Genomic DNA, 24,195 nt, shown 5'->3' with positions numbered 1-24,195 from the left:
CCCCTACTGGGGATCGAGCCCAAGACCCAGGCATGTTCCCTGACCAGAAATCTAACCATGACCTCCTGGTTTATAGGTCAGTGCTCAACCACTGAGCCATGCCGGCCAAGCAAGGAATTATTTCTTTATGGTGGCATAATAATATCACTAGACCAAATCCTTAAACTTGATATTTTCTGGAAAACAAGAATGAGCTTTTATCTAGTGGCTCAATGCGATCTTGCAATGTTAGTAGTCGTACTGCAGACATTCGGAAGTTGCATATTATTCTTTGTGGCCATTGGAGGCGGAGTCTAACCTTTGTTTCTCCTTTTCAGGGACCATGATTTTGACTACTTGGAGTTGCGCCTTTGGATTGGCCTGTGGTCAGCCTTCCTGTGCTTCATTTTGGTAGCCACTGATGCCAGCTTCCTGGTTCAGTACTTTACTCGCTTCACTGAAGAGGGCTTCTCTTCTCTGATTAGCTTCATCTTTATCTACGATGCTTTCAAGAAGATGATCAAGCTAGCCGATTACTACCCCATCAACTCTGACTTCAAAGTGGGCTACAATACTCTCTTTTCCTGTACCTGTATGCCGCCCGACCCAGGTGAGGACATCGTGGGCAGCATTTGTGCCTGCCTTATGATTGGAGGAAGGTGCGGGCTTTATGTGTGCAAGCTTTCAACATGGGAACGTGATCCTCAGGAAGGGGTTCATTTTATTTTCTCAGGGAGACCATCCTGCTGAATTTGAAGTGTCATTGCCTGAGGTATCTTAGTCATGTGATTCAATCCGGGAGTGGAATCAGGAGCTCTAGAATCTGACCATAACCAGCTCAATACTTTAAAATTAACTCAAACTGCATTAGTTGCAAGGAAACTGTGTGTGTGTTATTAGTAGTCTTATCTGATAGGTGAGGAAAGCAGGTACATACATTAACAGATACGAGAACCAGGCAAACCTAGACCTCTGAACATCTGTCCCGTATTTCACTGCTCCTTTATTGCTACAGGAACCTCTTCCTTTAAGGAAACGCTAAATAGATTGGTTTAAGTCTATAGAAGAAACGAAGGAGATGCTAATCCACTTTGTATATCTGAAGCATGAAATTAAAAATCAATGCATACTGGAGTCACCTGGCAGTCAAGTAGAGCCTTAATGTTCATCTCTGTTAGACAACATAAATAAGAAATGGAAAGGAAAAGAAACAAAAGGAAAAAGAAAAGAGGAATGTTCTGTTCTCAGAAAAGATTTATACTCTAGAGTCAGGAAAGACATAAAAGTAAAATTAACTTCTGGATGAGAAATATGATTCTATATATCTTAGTACTTTAATATCCATCTTTCCAAACCTGAGACCTTTTTCACAAAAAAAGTGTTCAACTTGGTCTTTGAAAAATTTTCTTGCAGTAATTCATCATCATTTTATATTATAGAAAGGCGTTTGGAAAAAAGGATTCACTTAGAGAAAAGTTGCTTTGCATCTGTCAGAGACAATTAAATGGTAATAGTGTTAGTGATCCCAAGTTATGCTATCAGCTACATGTTGATGCCCCTTAATGTGATATACAGTCCATGCTCTTTGGAGTATAGAACCAGAGTTACAGCAGTGTTCTGAGGGCTGTGCAAACATGGACATGAGTGTGGGGCACATTCAGAAAAAACCCTCTTAATATTTATAGGAAAACAAATATGGTTATATTATAGACTACAATGCAAATGCTTTTGAGTTTAAAGACTAAACGACATGCTACAGTGCTGGAATTTTGATGCGCGTGGCAGGCTGTGTCAGATTACTCCCAGGTGTTTGAGTTGTGTACCTTCATTCTTCTCTGTCACTTTGGGGAGAAGTCTTACAGGACTGATATCATCTTGAGTGGTGAGAGAAAAGAGAACAGTATCTCTCTAAAAATGTGTCCATCAGCAACGCTGATGAGAAGATAGGGCATTGTTGGGCTTTGCACTCATGGATTTTTGTTTTGTTTTGTTTAAGGAACATCAACACACATTAACACGTTAAGTGCCAAGCCTGTTTTGTCTTCCTTTCCGTTTAGCCCGTGATATCTGATTTCATCGATAGGCTGGCGGCCGGAGACTGACAAGGTCCAAACAGAAAATATAGTGTCAGTCACTGGTGACTGACATGGCGCTTAAGAGAAAACCCAGGCTTAAAAGCAAAGCAGAGAGAGTATAAAGTGGAAATATGAAAATTCAGGAGAACATGAATCACATGTAATTATGAAGGCCTATTATTGTTAAGATGTATACTGACTGGAAATATTTTATAACTTAAAAAGTGTTTAGAAAGAATAGGTACTCAATACATGATGGATATTAGAATCAATTAAATATGCTTCCTAGAGACACACAGATGTTACCATTACACAGCTGTGTAGAGCTCTTCCCAGGAGAGAAGCGGGTAAAACTCCCAGTCATCACTCATCCTGGACTTTCAGGGGAAGTCCGGAATGTAATGTTCAAAATATTGGATCACAGACATACAGCAGGTACTCAAATGAAATCATTTTGTTCAATGTCATTTTGTTATAAATTAATGAGATGCTGTAAGAGCTTAACTCTTGTTTATATCAGTTAGCCTACAGTAAAATTGGTTTTGTTATACATCATTTTGTCTAAAGTCACAACCTATCAACAATGTTAAGTGAGGATGTACTGTATTTAATTGTGGGATTTCAAACTCTACTTTTCATTTTTTTATTTCTCTCTGTATGTATATATTTATGGAAGAGTCTATGAGCTGACTTCTTAGGCAAGTCTGAATAATCATACACCAAGATTTTCTAAAGGGCAAGCATACCACCCAGCAGTCGGATGGTGAGAGGTGTTCATAAGGACAGATGAGGGCTTTGTCAGCACACCTGTCACAAGGAGAGCTCTGCCTGTTGTCAGCCAGGTGCCCACCTGAGGGGAATGGAAACTTGCAGCCATTGTTTTAATTGGATGCTGGCAGAAAAGGTAACATGAAACCCAGGAAGGCATACCTGAATGTGTTTTTATTATGAAAGACACAAAAAGGTTTTACATGTAATTTTCCTTCCAAGAAGGATCTTTGTTTTCTTGGAATAGTGATATTGAGGCTGAGACTGATCTGACCTTTGGCATGGCAAGTACTGGCTGAAGTGGTGATGGCTCTTCCTTTGATCCGTGTCTCCCAGGTTGTGTACAAGTCAGTCCTAAATAGCTAGACAGTCCTCCTACCTCTGGTGGTACCAGCAAAGCAGGGCTGCCGGGCTTCAGAGTCAGAAAATCACACATCCCAGTCCCAGCTAAGTAATGCCCAATGTGTGACTTTGGGGAAAGCTCATGCTCCTGAGGTAGCTTAGTCTTGCCAGGTCACCTGACAAGTGGGGTTAAAAATAGAACCTACCTTATAGAATTGTTTTGAGGGGGGAAAGGAGACATTATAGGGAAGGTACTTAGGACAGCCTCTAATATGTGATAAATAATTAAATGTTAACTGCCATTATTGTTGCTGTTATTCATTAAAATTTAAGGCTCATGAGTAGCCTTTAAGTAGGATGATATAGAACAGCAGTTCTCAACCTGTGGGTCGCGACCCCTTTGTCGGTCGAACGACCCTTTCGCAGGGGTCGCCTAAGACCATCCCGCACATTATGATTCATAACAGTAGCAACATTACAGTTATGAAGTACAACGAAAATAATTTTATGGTTGGGTCACAACATGAGGAACTGTATTTAAAGGGCCAGAAGGTTGAGAACCACTGATATAGAACAAAGAAATCAGTCTTCCTCATTCTCCCTTCTAAGCAAACATTCTTGGGCAGTTGGCCCATTCTACAATAGGACTGTTGGTGGCACTCTGTATTTTTAGAGTCATCCAGATGAGTGGCACTCATGGCAGACGTGCTCATGAATGCGAGAATTACATAAGCCTATGGAGATGGAATATGTTTCTGGTTTGGAAAAAAAGCAAATGGCTCTTTGAATTTTCATGACAGTCCATGCTTTACAAAACCCCTTAAGATTAATGATAGGGTATTTCTCCAAAAGTCTTAATATGTATTTATAGCAAATTGCAAAAATCCACCATAAATTTAGTACTTCATGATAGCAAACTGAAAAACGATAGCAAGAGAATAATGCAGTTTCACGTACAGCTAGAGTAAGTATTCTAAAAACAAAAGACTGGTCTTTCATCGCAACATGCCCTCCTACTAAAAGAATTCAATCAATGAGTCAATAATATTTAAACTGGCGGGTGACTTGTTTTCCAACATGGGGGCAATATGTAACAATGCACCAAGAGCTGCACAGATGTAGCTGTGATCCTGCAAACTGAGAAATGATTTTACTGGAGGAAAATAGGAGTCATTTAATCACTAAGAAAACTCTACTCATGGCCACAATAATAATGTGAGTTTGTGTGTGATCTTTCTTGTTCTCACTTGGCTTCCCTAAAACTTCATCACTTTCTGAATTTCCTTTTCTTTTTAAAATTTATTTCTTAAAGTCTCTCTAATAATGAAAGCATAATATGCTAATTAGACTGGACATCCTTCTGGATGAAGCCAGGACTGCGAGGGAAGCCCAGGTCCCGGGTGCCAGAGGGAAGCTGGTGCCGGCAGCCGGGGGAAGAAAGGCCTACTCTTGCACGAATTTCGTGCATCAGGCCTCTAGTAGTTAGTATACAATCTTATGATGGCTATATTATGTTTCAAGTGTATCATATAGTGATTCTGCTTCTTTATGCCTTACAATGTGACCATATCACTAATTCTAGTAATAATGTGTCACCTTGTAAGCTTACCACAATATTATTCACTATATTCCCCTTTCCCTTTGACTATAGTCGCCCATCCCCCATCCCTCCCTCTGGTAATCATCCCTTTGGTCTCTGTTACTATGAGTCTGTTTTTGTTTTGTTTGATTGTTTTTAGATTCCACATGTAGGTGAAATCACACATATTTGTCTTTCTCTGCCTGACTTATTTCACTTCGCATAATACCCTCTAGATCTATCTGAGTTTCCTTTTCTTAATGTACCCTTTTCTCCCTTCCTCTGACTTCATCCATTGCTCAGTAACCCAGGTTGTTTACCCAGGTTCTCATTTACAGAAGAACTAAGGAAGCTCAGTTGCAAGTACTAAAAGGAAAATTGGCTGTGAAGTTTGACCTATCAGTCAGGTGGATGGTTTTTGTATTAAAATTTCCTTTTCTCAGACATGGGATAGCTGTTAGTTAATATAGAGGCAATAGGTGTTCTGTTACCCACTTTTTCTTGATAGTTACATAGCAGAGGTGTATGGGAAAGAAGGCGATTTAGTTCAAAAGCCAAAAGTGAAAACTGAAAATATCTAATTGAAGGACAAGTCACAATATCTTATTTCATCACTAACATCCCAATTTAGAAAATCGCTACTGTAAAAAAGTGTAAACAATATGTGCTTTGGTGTAAAAGAAACTGAGTTTGAATTTAAGCTCTGATGAGCAGTTTGACTTTGGGCTATGCCAATTACCTAATCTCTTTGTTTGATAATCTGTGAGCTGGGTTAGTAATTGTACTTTCTCTAGCAGTGGTTCTCAACCTTCCTAATGCCACGACCCTTTAATACAGTTCCTCATGTTGTGGTGATCCCCAACCATAAAATTATTTTCGTTGCTACTTCATAACTGTAACTTTGCTACTGTTATGAATCATAATATAAATATCTGATATGCTATATGTGTTTTTCGATGGTCGTGACCCACAGGTTGAGAACCGCTGTTTAGAGGTTACTAAAAGGATTAAATGAAATGCCATATATAAAATTGTTTGGCACCTAACAGGTACTGCATAAAAATTTGTGTTTTTGTTTTTTTTTTTAAATTTCTCATCACCCCACAAAAAATGCCCCAGACAATTTGTATTCATGTACAGGGGTTCAAACATTTTTTTTTTCCTGAAAATTTCTTAGCAAAAAATACTAACTAAGCTTCAATGGGAAGCCTATAAAAAATTATCAACTAATATGCTGTGGTAGATAAATGTGAAACGTTGAAGCCATATTTAAAGAAAAAATGTTAAGGTGTTCAGTGCATCATAATTAGATAATTTAATACTATTCCACTGGATCTCAAGACTACGAAAGTGTTAGCAAGCATGCATACAGCATACAGTCATATAGAAGAAGGCTTTAAAGTCCTAGAGGTGAGATGGTCGGCTCTGCTAAGAGGAATCTAATTCATTCAAAAACATAAAAATCAGCCCTGGCCGGGTGGTTCAGTTGGTTGGAGCATCATCCCATATATCCAAACGTCCCGGGTTTGCTTCCCGGTCAGGGCACATACCTAGGTACCTAAGTTGCTGGTTGATCCTCGGTTAGGGTGCCTACGAGAGGCAACAGATTGATGGTGAGGATTTTTTTTAAATTTTGTTTTATTGCTTAAAGTATTACAAAGAGTAGTACATATGTCTCCTTTTGTTTTGATGGGGAGGATTTTAAAAACAAACTATCCATTTTAAAACAACAACAATAACAAAAACAACAAAAAAACCAAAAATAAAAATAAAATAATAAAAAGCAAACACATAAAACATAAATGTTGGAATTTTGTGAACAGGACAAAATTTTACCCTTTTTCCTTTCCCTCTGTCATCAAAAAAAATTTACTGAGGGTCTATTTCATTGTTTTTTTAAAGAATTGTGCTACTTGCAATGAAGTAGAATACATATCCTCCCCCCACATATATATGTACAAATATTGCTTTTTATAAAATGTGTTGTTTTAAAATAGTATTAATTACTATTGGATGAACAAGGTTGTATTTTCATTTGACCCAGACATTAGAAATAAATGTCACTCTAGTACCTGTGTTCATTTACCTAATGGGCCAAGGTGTCTATACACTCACTGGCATGTTAATATTTTGGAAAGGATCGAAATAACTATTCTGACCAGGTGTTGGTTTTGTATCTGGAGGGGAAAGAAGCTTGGTAAAAATGATAAACCAATTAGAAAAGCAAGAAAGAATTGTCTCAAGATAACAGACACTATGCTATATTGTTAATAGAAGGGATATATTTTATTGATTCATTGTTGGCTGTCCTGGGGAGAACATGCTTAATAATGGATGAATGAGATGAATAAAGCCTTTCTCGGGCACCCAGTGCACCATTGGCCCTCGTATCTCTAGTAAATGATGGCCTTTTCCCTGGTGTGAAACTGTAAGACCAAGTCAAGTGATTGCAACTAGCCATGGCTTTCATTTCCATACTTCTGTTTTATTCACAGCATGAGGAGGCTTCCAGATGCTCTATGATGGTTGTCACTGGAGTGGAATTTCATTACCATTTCTTTCTATATAATTTTTCTATTATCTTAATAAATGTTACCCATCAGTATGTTATAACCATTAAAAAGGACTGCTGGACCACGTCTCCTGGGGTCCCATATTATAGTCAATATGTATTTCATAATTAGAAAGCCCATTAAAAGAAAATTAGGAAATAAAAGATAATCCTAACTTATCTTCCGTGACCTGCATCATATTCTATGTAATTTTTTTTTATTATGTGTCATTCCCTCTTTAGATTATAAAGTAGGTTTAAACCATAGACTGATGGTTAAAGGGGACGCCCTAGGCCCTCTGGTGCAGCATTGCTCAGGCTTCTGTTTGCAAGGACGCTGCACCCACACCAGTCTTTTAAGAAAAGCAAAGATATTTGAAGGACCCATTGTTTTAGCTTCCTTTTACTGTCCCAACCTATCTTTCAGCACTTTCTGTACATGCTTGCAGCAGGAATCAGAAAAGGAAAAGCAATGAATTTGGATAATCACCAGACCTGGAATTTCTCTAGCTTAGGGTTGGTATAAAACACAGATGTTAAAAACATACCCCTGAATAATGTCTCTTCATATGCTAAAGGTAAGGTAAGTGAATATGAAAGAGAAGTTTTTGTGAAAATACTTCTATAAGTTTTGTGGCTAAACATATCCAGCTTCATACGGGTAGCAGCTCAGCTCTTTAACGTCCAGTGCAGGATCACAGTGAACATGGGAAAGCGTCCATGCCCCAAGCGGGTCATAACCTGAACTTGCCTGAATATAGTGAAAATCTCAAGCATCAGGCCTGGTAACGATACATAGGAAAACAAAAAAGATAATAACAAGAAAGAGTGAAGAAAAACTTTCTGTTAATTCTGTTTTAAGATTAAAGGCTGAAATACTGGCAGGTAATTTCCCAGAGAGCTACTTCTCTCAGAGTTTCCCTCGTTTGCCTTGTCATCCCTACAAAAGCCACTTTGGTTTTTTATTGATCTAGAAACTGAAAGCATAAATATTTGACTTTCTCCAGAGGCACATGTGTGCTCCAATTTTCCAGGGCCCTTAAAGAAAGCTATTATGACCAGGTAGGCAAGGAGCTTATTCAGTTTTATTCTGTATCTATTTTCCAGTTACTGAATTTCCTAAAGATGTTGCTGAAATCGAATGGGCTAAAACATTAAAGTTTTATTGTCATGACGAATACTCTTAAATGTATTCCGATTCAGAGCAGGTTAGTCAGTTTCACATGATTGTAACCCCAGAAGCTATGCAGAGGGTATAGTTTCAGATTTGGTTGACTTTTTTGAAGCACCCTCCCAATACCAGCCATTTTACTAGAGGATTTCCATAAACTACATTTTAATATATGTATTATAATACATATGCATTTAATTATCACACAAATTTGTGAGTTAGCTGACATTCTCTCCAGGGATATAATTCTGCTTTCTCCAGGTCATACTAGTAAAGCTAGTAATAATCTTAGCTACCATTTATTTAGCTCTTACCTGGTACTGGACCCTGTGCTAACACTTATGCCTACAATGTCTTATTTAATCCACACAGTAACCTTTTGAGGTAGATAGTTCTAAATCCAATTTTACAAATGAGGGATTTGTAGTCAAGAGGAGTGACGTAACTTCCTCAAGATTATGTGGCGAGGGAGTTTGGAGACCCTGTGCTTCTGAAGGCAGCGGGGCCAGAATTTCAGCCCAGTTCTCCCAGCGTCCCTTTCTCTCCATTGTGATGTGGTGGTACATCAGAGCAGACAGATCTGCCTCAGGGGCCAGTTGTTGCTCGTACTTGACCTCGTGGTCTTAAGTGAGCTTTTGCGTGTGCTCCTGATGGTACAGTTCCTGCTGATGTGTAAAGCAGAGGAGTCATGGGGTGGTTCCTGGTGCCAGGTTACTAGAGGATAAAGGACAGCATGAAGCAATGCAGTTGATAGTCCCTCTGCAGAAGGTATACTAGCAAGGACACATGGATGTGTCCACGGATAGCTCCTACAGCCCGTTCTTTCTCTAGATCTCTCATGAAACATAAAGAAAGGAAAGCCAGCTAAAGAGTGAAAACTCACAGACACGGGTTTAAATGTCTCTTACTGACCACGTTCATTTCCCTGTTCCAGAGGATCAGCTAGAATTTGATACGTGGGAAGGAGGATCAGGAAGTGAAAATCCAAGTAACATAAAACGATCAACCTGCGGAAACTCCCTGAAACCAAGTATTGGGCACAGACTGTCCCGGTAACAAGTGGCTGATTCTAAATGAGCCAGGCTGTTAGGGCAAAGACTTCCTTTGCTTCATAAGCCCCGGTGCTCAGCAAATAGTGAGGACAGGCAGAGTGCAGTGTATTTTGGCTTTTTCATTTGACCTTTCCAGAATCCTAATTAAGGATATTGCAAATTCTACATAAACAGACCATTCTGCAGTTGGTTGCCAAAATATTTGCATCGTATGTGTATCATGTATCAAATTCTATATCCAAACGGTGACCAATGGCTCTTGTAGACAAAGCTCCCAATTGGAATTAGTCATTTTTTCTTCTATGAGCTTAAATAAATTAACTTTTAATCTTATTTATGGACTCTACCATATTCTGCCAATATATATTTGTGGAAGTGCTTGTTTACATATTTCTTTTAAAGTCTTTCTCTTGAAGTAGCTGCTTATTAAAATAACTATGAAGAGTTGATATTTTTTTACTGTCCTTTTGATACTGGTCTTTTGGTATTTTGAGAGCCTATGTACTTTATTTAGGAGCTTGACTCCGAGGAAAACTAAAAAGATAAAAGGAATTTTATGAACAACATTGATGTGTCCCCAAAACTTAAGAGCAGTTGCTAAACGTTCAGACTGGAATCCTATTTTAGTTTCCTCATGGTCTTCATTACCTGTCATTCATTTCACACACGGAAAGCATTGACTATCTTTCCCCCTCCCTCCCCGCTCCTTGTTTTATGCAGAGAAGTATGTTGCGAAAAGACCTTCACTGCTTTGTGCAGGAAGCTCATAAAATTGCATTAAAGAACCTGGCTCAGGACGAGCGGCTTCCCAGGCCCCATCTAAGTAGTGCCTGTGGTTGCACATATGCTGTTTTCTTCTCAACACTCAGATATTTCAGTTCCAGTCAAGATTCACATCATCTAACACTAGCAACTGCTCTCCCACCTTGAATTCTGTGGCCACCTGCATCATCTTGATTTTGATAGTTAGAAATGCTGGGTAAGAAAAGAAAGAATGCTGAGCAGGTTTGGGTACCAACTCTACTTTGGATTGGCCCTGTAACCCTGGGCAAGAACCCTGGCAGAGGGTGGTCCAGAGTCCCACTCAACACAAAAAGGGTATAAAAGTATACCTGCTCAATGGGCTTGTGTGTTTTTAAGTGAACAAATGGAGTAATGTGAGAAATGTGCTTCAAGCCTTTAAAACAAAATGGTAATAAAAATCTAAGTTTTGTGAAAGATAATTTGCTAACATCGTTCTTTTGGGAGTGGATGCATGTTTGGTTGTATCGCTTGGGCGAAGCATCCTTTCACCTGTTTAGATTCTTTCTGTGACCTGTAATGAAACAGAACATTCTAGTAAGCAAACAGTTTGTATGCATGCTTGTTTTACAGAGGAAATGGGAATGCTTGGCAGCAACCAGCTTGAGGTTAAAAATTTAACAGTTCCAGAGCCTTCAAAGATCAGAATGGACTCTCAAACTGAGAAGAACTAGGACTTAAGCTAAATATCTTCCCTCTTTTTATTTCTTTCCTTACTTCCTTGTGTTTGCCTTTATCTGCTCTCACTCATTTGTGACTACAAATTAAATGGCCCCTTTCCTAGCTTCTTTTATTGACTGTAAACAAATATTTTTCAGCCTTATTGAAGTATAATTGACAAAAACAATTTTAATATACCTAAAGTGAATAACAGGATGATTTCATTTACATATGAATTGTGAAAGGTTTCCCATCAAGTTAATTAACACATCCACAACCTCACATATTTATTTTATTTGATGAGAACACTTAAGTTCTACTCTCAGCAAATTTTAATGAAGTAATACAGTATTATTAATTATAGTCACCATGTGTTACATTAGATCCTTAGATCTTATTCATCTTATAGAGAAAGTTCGGACCCTTTTACCAGCCTCTCCCTATTTCCCCACCCCCAGCCCCTGGCCACCACCATATTACTCTTTGGTTTTTTTTGAGTTCGACCTATCTTTTCTTTTCTTACGATTCTATCTATAAGTGATACCAGGCGGTATTAGTCTTTGGCTCATTTCATTTAACATTAAAGTGCTTCATGTTTATCCACGTTGCTGCAAATAGCAGGATTTCCTTCTTTTTAAAGATTGAATAATAAAACAAATATTTTGAGTTCCTGTTTGTTAAGTGCCAAACTGGGCAGATTCTGGGGAAATGCTGTAAACAAGACATGCCCCTTGTAGTCTTCCCTGATAGAGTTTATATTTGAAAGTTCACAGTCAAATAAACCTGTTTGGTTCTCCTTAAAAGTTTATGTAGTGGAGACCTACACCATGGCAAACTAAAAGGACAGGCTAGGTCAGAGATGGCGAACCTTTTGAGCTTGGTGTGTCAGCATTTTGAAAAATCCTAACTGAACTCTGGTGCCGTGTCACATATAGAAATTTTTTGATATTTGCAACCATAGTAAAACAAAGACTTGTATTTTTGATATTTATTTTATATATTTAAATGCCATTTAACAAAGAAAAATCAACCAAAAAAATGAGTTCGCGGGTCACCTCTGACACGCGTGTCATAGGTTCACCATCACTGGGCTAGGGGCTTGGAGAAGGGGTGGTGCTTGGGGACCAAACAATAATTAGCAATTTGGATGTTAAATGGAATGTGCAACCCTCAAAGACAAAAACCTGGTAACTGTTAATTGCCAGTATTTCCATACTTTAGGGATATTCTGAGTAGCAATGTATTTTATAATACAAAAAGCTTCACATATTAAGAAAAAGGCTCATCTGATAAAGAAAACTGTTTTAATTATAGAATGCTTTTAAATACTAAATGAAATAGTCACAAGAGGAGGGTTGGTTTAATAAATAAATTTGGTTCTTTGCAGGCAACATCTACAAATGATGTCAAATTAGATGAAATAATTTTAAAAATTAGATTAAATATTCATCCCAATTATATGCTCTAGTATATAATTTATTATTTATTTATTACTGTGTGTTTTTTTTTGTTTTGTTTTCACACATTTTGCAAAGACATACTTTCTCATATACAGTCCAGACTTCCAAAAATTCCCAAGAGGTTGCCTCTTATATAGTGAAACTCCAGTTTGTGAGTTTGACTCTACGTGAAGGCAGTCATCAACTTGTTAACAGCCATGTCTTCCACCGAAGTATGAAACCCAAAACAAATTTTAGTGCCTTCTCATTCAATATTTGCCATGTTTCTTACCAGATTAGAGTATGACAGATGTGTCCAAAGTTTTGATTATTTTATCTAGGTGAAAGGTAAATATCTATAATAATGAAAGTATAATATGCTAGTTAGACTGGACATCCTTCCAGATGACCTTCCAGACAAAGCTGGGGCTGCAAGGGAAGCCTGGGTCCCGGGTGCCAGAGGGAAGCCAGTGCCAGAAGCCGGGGGAAGGAAGGACTACTCTTGCATGAATTTCGTGCATCAGGCCTCTAGTAGTTTTAATAAAGAAAAATCAATTGTGCCCTTATATTGTTATTAAAGATATTTGTAATGCCTAGCCCTGCAGTTTTAGATGACCAGTTCTGTATTTTTTTTGTCATTTACCTTTTACTTTCTTAGTAAAAATTATCTTTGTCTTACAGTTAATATCTCAATATCTAATGACACCACATTGGCTCCAGAGGAATTGCCAACTACTGACACGGTAAGTGACTTAATATTCCGAGCCACTTGTACACTTGCACATTGTATACCCTAATTATTATATTCATAATGTGATACCTCCTTCCACTCAGCAAGCCTAGCCCAAGCACGTTTAACACTCAGTGATGGTAGAAGGACAGAAATAACACTTTCCTTGCTCTATTTAGCTTGCTTTTTCTTTTGTGTGTGTGTGTTTTTGTGTGTGTTTTTTTAAACTGGAGTGAATATTTTCTTCTACCGCATGCTTTTTAAACCTGCTTAGGAATTTAACTGCTTAGCCAATTAACTGTCACCTTGAAATATTTTCACAAGGTAAAGTGAGGGGAGTCGAGAAATGAGAGCATGGTGTCCTCTCTCTGTTCCTAGTACAATTAGGAATTCTTCTGACTGTGTTCTCCTCACTAAAGAGTGATTGTAGTGGGACATTTCCCCTGTCACTTAGAAAAACACCAAGCCTCTGTCACATGATATCCTTTCCCATGGCAAGTAACCAAGGGTCTTTAAGAGACTTGAACTAAGTTTTAAAAATGAGCTGTTTTGCATGGAAGGTCACACACTGGAAGGAGACTTTTGTGCTTGAGAAAAAGAGGAAAGTGCTGTCTCACACTTCCCATTGTGTTCCTCCTGCCCTGGACATGGACTCTGACCAGAGACTATCAATCTCTCACTTACAAAGACGGAAACCAGAATACCTTGTATTGATAGAGTGCCCATCTCTCAGGAGACCAGAACACTTATGCAGGTATTACACACAACATCCCTTTCAAAGATGATGTTTTGTATCTTTCCTGGATAACTCTCACTTGACCCTGTTTCTCTCTTGTTTTCATAGTCTGTGGCTCTCTTAACTTTTTAAAACTTTTCTCTGACTTTCCCCAAACATAGCCTCTTTATTTCTTCCACATTTGAGTGTGTGTCTGTATGTGCATATACCTTTTAAAAGCCACATAGAGAAAAGAGTTCAGTTTTCAATCTTTGAGCCAGCCAGCCTATTGCCTGAAAGGATTTGATTTAAAATACAGAGAAAAATACTCTCTTCTAGACTTTAAAGAATTTTAATTAAAATCTAAAAATTTAAAAGTATATTTAATTAAAACCGTAAACAATAAAAATTAATAAAACACTCGTTTCCACTGACTTAAAAAGAGATTGTTCCTAACCTAATTATTTTTGTAACTAATCAAGGAAAGCTATAAAATTAATGAATTTTTAAGTCCTGTCTTTGGGCAAGACCTGGGGAGACTTCAGTAATTGATATATCATAATTATAGTCAGATGACACTGTAAGATTCATGGAAAACAAATGGCAGTTTGTGACTATGATAGAGGATATAAAGGCACAATGATGATTATAATTTAACTGCCAATTATAGAGCATCTGCTACCAACAAGGTGTTGTACATGTCTTATAATCATTATAAACCTTAATATGTATTATAATCATTAACACAAACTACCAGGCATGAATATCTCCATTTGCTAGATGAAAGAAACTGAAGTTCCAGAAGGTAAGAAATCTTTCTTGCTCAAGGTCACATAGCCATAAATTTGTAGAACAGAGAATTGAAGTCTGGGTAGTTCCAAGACTTGTGATATTGGAAACACTGAAGCACCATGATGCTTCAGTGTTTGCAAATTGAAATGTTTACCCTCTCAGTTCCTATGAGTGCTGTATTTTTCAGGGCAGCAGCCCCTCCTGTGTGCACTAATTGCACACCTTAATTAAATTGTTAAGTGGCTATGTTCAGAGAAAAAATTAGGAAAAAATATGCATATGTGTATATATAATTATGAAAGATAATGTTTATTCTATTTTCATCTCTCCTTTTCTATCCATATCAATTCCTTTGTGTGTACTTTGCATAGACACACACACAGACAATATATAGGTAGATAATCTAGAAATGAGTATTGAAGAGGTAATATGATTATTATCATCAGCAATAACTACCATTTTTTAAGCACCTACTAGGGGACAGACGCTTTACATTAATTGTCTATAATCCTTACAATAACTTTGTGAGCTATTATGTAACCTGTAATTTATAGATGAAACAGAGGCTTAGAAAGGTTAACTGACCTTCCAAAGGCTATATCACCAGTATATGGTAAAACCAGTATTTGAACTTAGGTCTTTCCAACTCCAAAATTTGCTCATTTCCATTGTTTGGGTAATCACCACTGTTTCATGTAGAAGACTTGTAGATATTGAGTTCTTGTGTCAGACTGCCTAGCTTCAAATGCAAGGCTCCACTATTTACTAGCCTGTGGAAACCCAGTGATCCCACTTCTAGGAATATATCCCAAGAAATCAGAAACACCAATAAGAAAGGATATATGCATCCCTATGTTCATAGCAGCACAATTTACCATAGCTAAGATTTGGAAACAGCCTAAGTGCCCATCAACAGATGAATGGATTAAAAAACTGTGATACATCTATACAATGGAATACTACGCTGCTGTAAAAAAGAAGGAATTCTTACCATTTGCCACAGCATGGATGGAACTGGAGAGCATTATGCTAAGTGAAATAAGCCAGTTAGAGAAGGATAAATACCACATGATCTCACTCATTTGTGGAATATAATAAACAACATAAACTGATGAACAAGGACAGATCCAGAGACGGAGAGGCATCGACCGGACCATTGGGCCTCGGAGGGAAGGTAGGGGAGGGTGGGGGTAAGGGGGAGAGATCAACCAGAGGACTTATATGCAAGCATATAGGCTTAACCAATGGACACGGACAACAGGGGGGTGAGGGCATGAGTGGGGAGGTAGGGGATAACATGGGGATAAGGACACATATGTAATAAATTAATCAATAAAAAATTTAAAAAAATATCCTGTGGAAACTTCTGTTTCCCATTTGTAAACTGGTGATGGTAATAATATTTACACCCAAGATACCAAAAGTAGGCTTACAGTTGTCAGTACACAAATCACAAAGTTTATTCTTGTTTTATTATTGACTAGAGGCCTGGTGCACAAAAATTTGTGCACTCGGCGGGGAGGGAGGGGGTCCCTCAGCCCAGCCTGTGCCCTCTCGCAGTCTGGGACCCCTCAGGGGATGACCACCTGCTGGTTTAGGCCCGCTCCCCGGGGAATTGGGCCTAAGATGGCAATCAGACATCCCTCTGGCAGCTTGGAGCCCTCGGGGGATGTCTACTTGCCAGTGGGGAGCAGGCCTAAACTGCAGTTGGACATCCTTAGCGCTGCTGAGGAGGCAGGAGAGGCTCCCACCACCACCGCTGTACTGGCAGCCATCAGCCTGGCTTGTGGCTGAGCAGAGCTCCTCCCATGTGAGAGCAACCTGAACACCAGAGGGCACCTCCTGCAATGAGAGTCTGCCCTCTGGTGGTCAGTGTGTGTCCTAGTGACCAGTCATTCCCAGTCTTTCTGCTGTTAGGGTCAGTTTGCATATTACCCTTTTACTATATAGGATAGAGGCCTGGTGCATGGGTGGGGGCTGGCTGGTTTGTCCTAAAGGGTGTCCCGGATCAGGGTGGGGATCCTGCTTGGGTGCCTGGCCAGCCTGGATGAGGGGATGATGGCTGTTTGCAGCTGGTCACACCCCCTTCAGGGTGGTGGTCCCCACTGGGGTGCCTGGCCAGTCTGGGTAAAGGGCTGAGGGCCGTTTTCATGCTGGCTGGTGACTGAAGCTCCCAACCTCTCCTTTTTTTCTTTTCTTTTTTTAATTCTGGGATTTATTTGCCTTCTATGGTTGTCAGTGGAACTGAGAGCCAGCTTTAGCTCTGAGGCTTGGCTCCAGCTCTGAGACCTCAGCTGCTGAAAGTATGTATCTGGGTTTGTTTGGGACCGTAACACTGTTGCGGTCCTGCTTGCTCCAGCTCTGACGGGGCTGAAAGCAGGTTTCTGGGGATTGTTTAGCTTCTATAATTGCAACATTGTTTCTTAGACTGCAGCTCAGAGGCCGGCAGCTGCAGGCGGGGAACCTTGGCTTCCTCCGTCACTGGAGCAAGCAAGCCTCCTGTTTGCTTCAGCTGCCTGACTGCCGGCCGCCATCTTGGTTGGCAGTTAATTTGCATATCTCACTGATTAGCCAATGGGAAGGGTAGCGAAGTTATGGTTAATTACCACGTTTCTCTATTATTGGATAGGATTATCTTTTGCATTATTTTCCATACAAACACCTGTAAACCTACTTTTGCTCCTCTCGGTATAAGGGTCAAATAAATAAATAAATAAATAAATAAATAAATAAATAAATTGTTTTTTAGTAAATTGAGGCCTGTTGTAAAATGTGCAGTTCTTATGTGTTCACGGCCATGCATTTTGGCAGTTTTATACTCTCATGCAAATGCCACCCCAAACAAGAACACCCCCCTCATCCCAGAATGCCCCATGGAATGTTTAGATCTTGTTCTATGCCCCAGCTTTTGGGCTTTGAGAGATCTTTTTTTTTCCGACTGCTCTGCCTCAATATCTAGGGGTCAAATGCCTTAGTCCTCTTTAGTCAAAAGTGCCTGAATGGTTCCAAGGGTTTTCTCTCAGCTCTCCTGCCCTGCCTCCCATCTTAGGAAAGGGGCTTTCTTGCATTTGGTGGAGACTCTGGGTCTAAGGGGGGATTTCTTGCAGCAATCTTATCTAACCTCCAGCCTTCTCTATGCTACCCAGGCACATGGCAAAGACTGAGAAAGTTTTGTGGGTGGATACAGGCTCCATTTATGCCTAGGGCCCCTCAGAATCCTAACCGGCAGTTAGGCAGCTATTAAAAATTCATTTAAGGTTTGGTTTATTTCTCCTTACCTCCATCTGTAGTTGCTTTATCTTCCACCTGCTACTCTGCCAAGGGTGAGGCAGCTTTTGAAGGTTTTGTAACTTTTTGGAATTTATTTAGGTTTCTTTGCATCCTCATCTCTGGTGGATGTTTAAAAATTATGATTTTATAGCTTATCCAGCTGTGACGGTATCCTGCAACTTCCTGAATCTTAACTAATTAGTTTTGATATTTTACAATAATGCATGTACTACAGACAAGTGAAGCTCAAATGCATCCTGTCCATCATAAAATAAGATTGTAGATTACTGCAAATCTGACTCACCCACTGCAGGGAAGAACCCTAAATGAGTACATGTTCTATTTAACCTTGAGACTTTTATTTATAGCATTACCATCATTTATATATATTTAAAAAGGCATATGTTTTACCAGTCTATACTCAAAGAGAGCAATGTAGAATTTTTAATTTTTCAATTATTTTCCCTTATTATATTACCCAGAAAAGCATATCATGTCTACATGGAGATGCTGTTAATCATGGGACTAAGAAGTATTATAGTCTCATATATTCTGCTGGGCAGCCAGACATGAAAGCAAAAGTGCTTTGATTTGATATACCTTCTGGGCAATTTGAGGAGTGAACATTTATTTCAATAGGAAATGGAATGTCATGTTTATCTTCTTGTGCGTAGCATCCTTATGCTTTTCTCTCATTGAGAAAGATAAGTGCAGGAACCACTCTGTCCTTAAATCTCCTTGAAGATTACATGTGCCTAGTGCCTAGTTTTTAAACTATTATGGAACATGTAAAATGTGCCCTAAAGTAGAGAGCATAGCACAGTGAAACCCACATACATATGACCTAGCTTCATTCTGCCCATCCTCTCTCATCTAGCCCCCACTTTTGTGATTGGAGAGGATGCTATAATATTTTAAATTTTGAAATTAATATTTTAGTATACATTCTACTTTTAAGAGTTAGAAACAAATCCACTTAATATAAACAGTGTCTCTAGAAGATGAGATCCAGATAAATAGACTAAAATCTTCTTCTATGAGCTTGACCTCAGTTAAGACCACCAGAAACTTGATCCCATTTCCTTTACTTTTTTTTCTCACTTTCCATTTACATGGACAATCTGCTTTGACCCACCTGGTCCACTCACTGTCAGTCCCTCCACATGGTGAGAACTCAGTAAGGTTTGAATAAAGGACTTAATGGATAGGTGAATGAAGCATTGTGTGTAAGCAAGAAAAGATCTTTATCGTTTCACGTACGTGTGTATAGTTTTCACTTCAACCTGGATCTCTGCAAGAAAATCAATAAAACTTCCTGTTGGTATTGTTTTAATGCAGCCTACCTCTTTGGGAACTCTAGTTATAAAAAAGCATTCTGGCCCTAGCTGGGTGGCTTAGTTGGAGCCTCATCCCATACACCAAAAGGTTGTGGGTACATACCTAGGTTGCCGGTTCGATCCCAGGTTGGGCCCATATACGGGAAGCAACTAATGGATGTTTCTCACTCACGTTGATTTTTTTTTAAATTCTCTTTCTCTCTCTTTCTCCCTTCCTCTCTCTTTAAAATAAAAATCAATAAAGACATATCCTCAGGTGGCAATTGAAAAAAAAAAAGTCATTCTGCCGATATAAAAGACCCTACCTGAAATTATAGTAAATATTTGCGGATTTTAAAACAAAGAAATCTGTTACCTATCATGACTTCTAAACTTTAAATGTATTCTGCTGAAAACATCCATTTGCAGAAATTTAAAAAAACAAAATGAGACATGGTTAATCAACTCTCAGGAGCAGAATTTGATAAAGGAGTAATTATGCAATTCAGGTGTTTTTAAGTTATGCTAATATAGAAAAAATATTTCAGGGAATGATTTAGAGTTTATTTTTGTTGTTGCTGTAAAAGAGAAGTGTGAGCACTGTACATGTTGAGTTCTATAAAAATATAGCACGTTTCCTGTCCAGAAAGTCTTCTTTTATATGTATGATCTTTTTTGACTAGATCACTCCTATTAACATATCAAGAGAATTCATTGTACAGTAAATGGTACTGAGGATGCATTTGGTGTGAGGTAGAATTCTTGCTTCCAGAAGACAGGAGAAATTTCCCTTTCCACACTTATTTGCAAGGTATCCTCAAATAGCTCTTCTGTTTACACATATACCTATTAGCCCTGTACCCAAGAGGAAGTCCAATATCATGGTGTTGGCAGATTCAGTATCTGGTGCGGATGTGCTGTCTACCTCATAGACAGCCTTCTCCTCACTATGTCCTCATATGGCAGAAGGGGCAAGGGAGCTCTCTGGAAGGACACTAATCCCATTCATGAAGGCTCCACCTCCATCACATAGGGAATTAGGTTTCAACATTGAGTTTTAGGGGATCCCAAATATTCAGTCAGTAGCACCCCATTAGTGTGGTCAGTAATTGGCTTCAGGAGGGTATAACATTCCAGGTGAGGTAGCTCTGACTTAGGCTGAAGGTAGTTCTCTAGAGAAGGAGGGAGCTGTGAGCTGGTTGAGGCTAAAACTCAGAGCAGCTGGGGGTGGGTGCACTGGCCTATTCATTACCTTAGCAAAAGGATTCTCCTGAATAGCAGAAACAGAAAATAGGAACAGGAGTGAGCTGTTCTTGAGAAGCACAACACTGACAACATGACAGCAACTTATGAGAAGGAAATTTGAAAATTGACCTTTGAGCTTGAGGCCATGTAATGTAGGGATGGATGGATATCCCATACACAACACCACAGCCCATTACCGCACGTTCCAATGAGGGATGCTCATGATGCAGACCTGGAGTCAACAAGAAAAAAAGCTATATTTTATCAGGATGTACATTGAAAAAGCAGGGCCCATCAACATTTTATAGTTGTATTCCTTAATTTTCCAACTCTAGTTATTTAGAAAACAAATAGCTCATTTGTGAAAATGTTGGGTAAATGAGTAGTTTACAATATATACTCACTTTTAGTGCATTAAAAGCTTGAAGCATAAGGAGCTGCTCACTACAAAAGTAAGTACTTTTGAACAACCGTGTTTCAGACTCTCACATTTTGAGACAGGATATTGTGCCTCAGTTTACTCTCAGGAAGACTGATGGGAAAGAAGGTCTTGGTTTGTTTCGGTTGAACAAATAGGTGACTGTTAGGTTGTAGCTCAAAGTAGGTAACAGACTGTGACATTCTCATTGTATTTTCAATAACTGCCAGCCTCCTGGGCACCCGTACTTGTTATCCCATTAACATCTCACCCAGTTTCACCCTGCAAAGATGGCCTTCAGACTGTTGTACAGTGACTTTTAGCATAGTCCCTATTGGCCCCTCAAGTAGAAAAGCTTTTGATATGTCAGTGTGCTCTAGAAAAATGTTAATGTTTTTCTTCTTCAGTACTACAATGCTACCTTTGACTGGGCACTTTTGTCGAAGAAGGAGTGTTTGAAACATGGAGGCCAGCTTGTGGGGAGCAACTGCGATTTTGTTCCTGATGTCACACTCATGTCTTTCATCCTCTTTTTGGGCACCTACACCACTTCCATGGCTCTGAAAAAGTTCAAAACCAGTCGTTATTTTCCAACCATGGTAAGTACTTGAGCTTTAAATAATTTTCATTGAATTTACACTGTATCAACAATGATACAATTTTATGTAAGGAAACGGGCACCTGTAATTCAACCTTTCCAATGTAATTTTGTGCATTTAAAAATTTGCTTTCCAGTCTTTTTCCATATGCATATGTATTTTTAAAATAATTATAGTCCAGCTTTGAAAAGCCTTCCATGGATTTTGCTCACATAATTCTGTCATAAATTCTGACTGTCATAATTCTGACTGTACTAAAGTGAAAAAAAATGGAGCATGTTGTACGTAAAAACACAACATTAACACAAGTTAAAGAAAATATCTTTTAAATCCATAGTGTTTGAGTATGGAAGCAAAAACTCATTTCATATTAATCAGGAATTTTGATGTAGAATTTCTTGCTCATCAGATGTCCAATTGAGTATTTTAGTAGTTAAATTATGAGCCGTGGGAGAAAACTTCAACTGTGTTGTTACACAAGTATTGGCATAAGATATGAGTGTTATCTTAGCCAAACTTTCCATCCCATAATAATGAATGTCATGGTATGGAAAAACAGATGATTGAGTTGAGTTGTGCAGACATCCTGTCTCCCATTAATATGCTTGGTTGAACATAAAGTCACAACTGTGATTCTTTGAGACAGTACAAGATAAGATCAACATTTAGATAATGGCATTTTTGTGTGTGTGTGTGTGTGTGTGTGTGTGTGTGTTTCACCTGAAGAATAAAACTAAGATAATCCTTTGTTTCACAGTTCAGTTCTCAGTGTTTAGGATGTCAGTAATTCTTAGGTAATTTTGATAATACCTGATTTTTATCAGTGAACTGCTCTATACTGGAATTTCATGAAATCTTTTCTCTCGTGTTTTGTGTACAAGGAGTGGAAGAACTTAAAAGGCATGAGATGCATTTGAGGAAGTTCCTTTTTTCAATGCCTAGGAAATGAAACTTAAAATTAATACTTTGACTCTTTGATTCTTCTTATAAAATTGAAAATAAAGGGGTAGGTTGGTCATTGTCTTAGTCTATTTGAGGTACTGTAACAGAATGCTATAGAATGGGAGGCTTATAAACAACAGACATTTATTTCATACAGTTCTGGAGGCTGGGAAATCCAAGATTAGAAGCCATCATGGTTGGGTGAAGGCCCTGTTTCTGGTTCATAGCCATCGCTTTTTTGCTGTGTCCTCATGTGTTCAAAGGGCTAGGAATCAGTTTGGTGTCTCTTTAATAAAAATACTAATCTCATTCATAAAGGCTTCATTCACCCTTATGACCTAAGCACAATCCAAGGCTCCACCTCCTAATACCATCTTCTTTGGGGGTTAGGATTTCAATATATGGACTTTGGGGGGACACACATTCAGACCACTGCTATAAATGAAATGTTTTGAACTAGTTTGCCCAAGGAATGAAAAATTTCCACAAAGTTGAAATGTAGAAAGAAGTATTCAACTTAGTCTGCCTAAAATTGACACCACAAACTGGTGGTCCACAGGTAGAATTTAGCCCCCAGCCATTCTTTATTTGTACACACACATACACACACTTCAGGCCTTAGGGGTCTGTACTTCGCAGGTAGTTATTATCCTCACAACTCTGTATTGTCTAAGACTTGACTACTTCACACATTCAGATTAACTGCCTGTCCCTGAAGATGTTTCAGCTTGTAACACCTTCACACACTGGGAAATATGCTTCCTTGACCTACCTCTTCAATGGTGAAAGTTTCCTGTAGAACAGATTCTTGAGGAAAGGTCTTTTAGGATGATTTCTTCTCTATTGAGGCTTTTTTCTTTATTAATTATTAATTCACTGAGCAACTTGGGAATCATCATCCACTTTCCAAAGTCTGATATTTAGACATAGCCGGTGGAAAAGTGAAAACTTTATGAAGCAATCGTAATTAACAGAATAAACTAATTTCAACCTTAAGATGAATGGAGCCGGGACTGGTTTGGCTCAGTGGATAGAGCGTCAGCCTGCGGACTGAATGGTCCCAGGTTCGATTCCGGTCAGGGGCATGTACCTTGGTTGCGGGCACATCCCCAGTGGGGGGTGTGCAGGAGGCAGCTAATCGATGTTTCTCTCTCATCGATGTTTCTAACTCTCTGTCTCTCTCCTTTCCTTTCTGTAAAAAATCAATAAAATATATTTTAAAAAAAAGATGAATGGAGATAATTTTAACTGTCTATATAGACATTACCTCTTTTCTTCCAGCAATAATTTCAAAATTGAAAATAGCTCTTCAGATTTAAAGAAATTTTTCCCTTAGGAGAATCCAAGCAGGTAATTTCTCAGCCATTGATAAATGCTCTTGAAAAAGTCATGAATATGTGAAAATAGAATAATGATGCATTTGTAGTAACAGTTCCTGTTAAGAAGATTCCAACATAGTTGAGAATTGTATATACCAAATCATACAGTAAACAGGAGGAGAACACATGTTATTTCTAAGAAGCAATGTTCAAGTGTGTGGGCTTTCAGACTTTCCTCTTCTTACTTCACATGTGCGGTTAAATAGTTGCAATACATACATAAATTCACACATATATACATGAATAATAAGTTAAAAAAATTGCTTGTTCATTTGCCAACATATGTTTTTAGTTAAGCCAGTGTGGGGAACGTCCGGCACTCAAGCCTTATAAGGCCCATGAAATCCTTTGGTCTGGCCGTGCCAAGGCATT

At 38.7% G+C, this 24,195-nt stretch overlaps 1 protein-coding gene across 2 annotated transcripts in view; it reads left to right on the top strand.

Annotated features, from left to right (window-relative positions):
- SLC4A4 (solute carrier family 4 member 4) overlaps positions 1-24,195 on the top strand; it is a 282,065-nt gene that overhangs the window by 216,213 nt on the left and 41,657 nt on the right. For both annotated transcript variants that reach the window (XM_081095570.1, XM_081095571.1), the window contains 3 exons: positions 318-589; positions 13,099-13,160; positions 21,311-21,502. In XM_081095570.1, coding sequence (XP_080951696.1) covers positions 318-589; positions 13,099-13,160; positions 21,311-21,502 — 526 coding nt within the window. The remainder of the gene's footprint in view (positions 1-317; positions 590-13,098; positions 13,161-21,310; positions 21,503-24,195) is intronic.

The sequence above is a fragment of the Myotis nattereri genome, assembly GCF_964212035.1.
Source record: "Myotis nattereri genome assembly, chromosome: 1".
NCBI lineage: Eukaryota > Metazoa > Chordata > Mammalia > Chiroptera > Vespertilionidae > Myotis > Myotis nattereri.
Note: the sequence above shows the minus strand (reverse complement) of the source record. Positions and strands in the feature narration are given on the sequence as shown.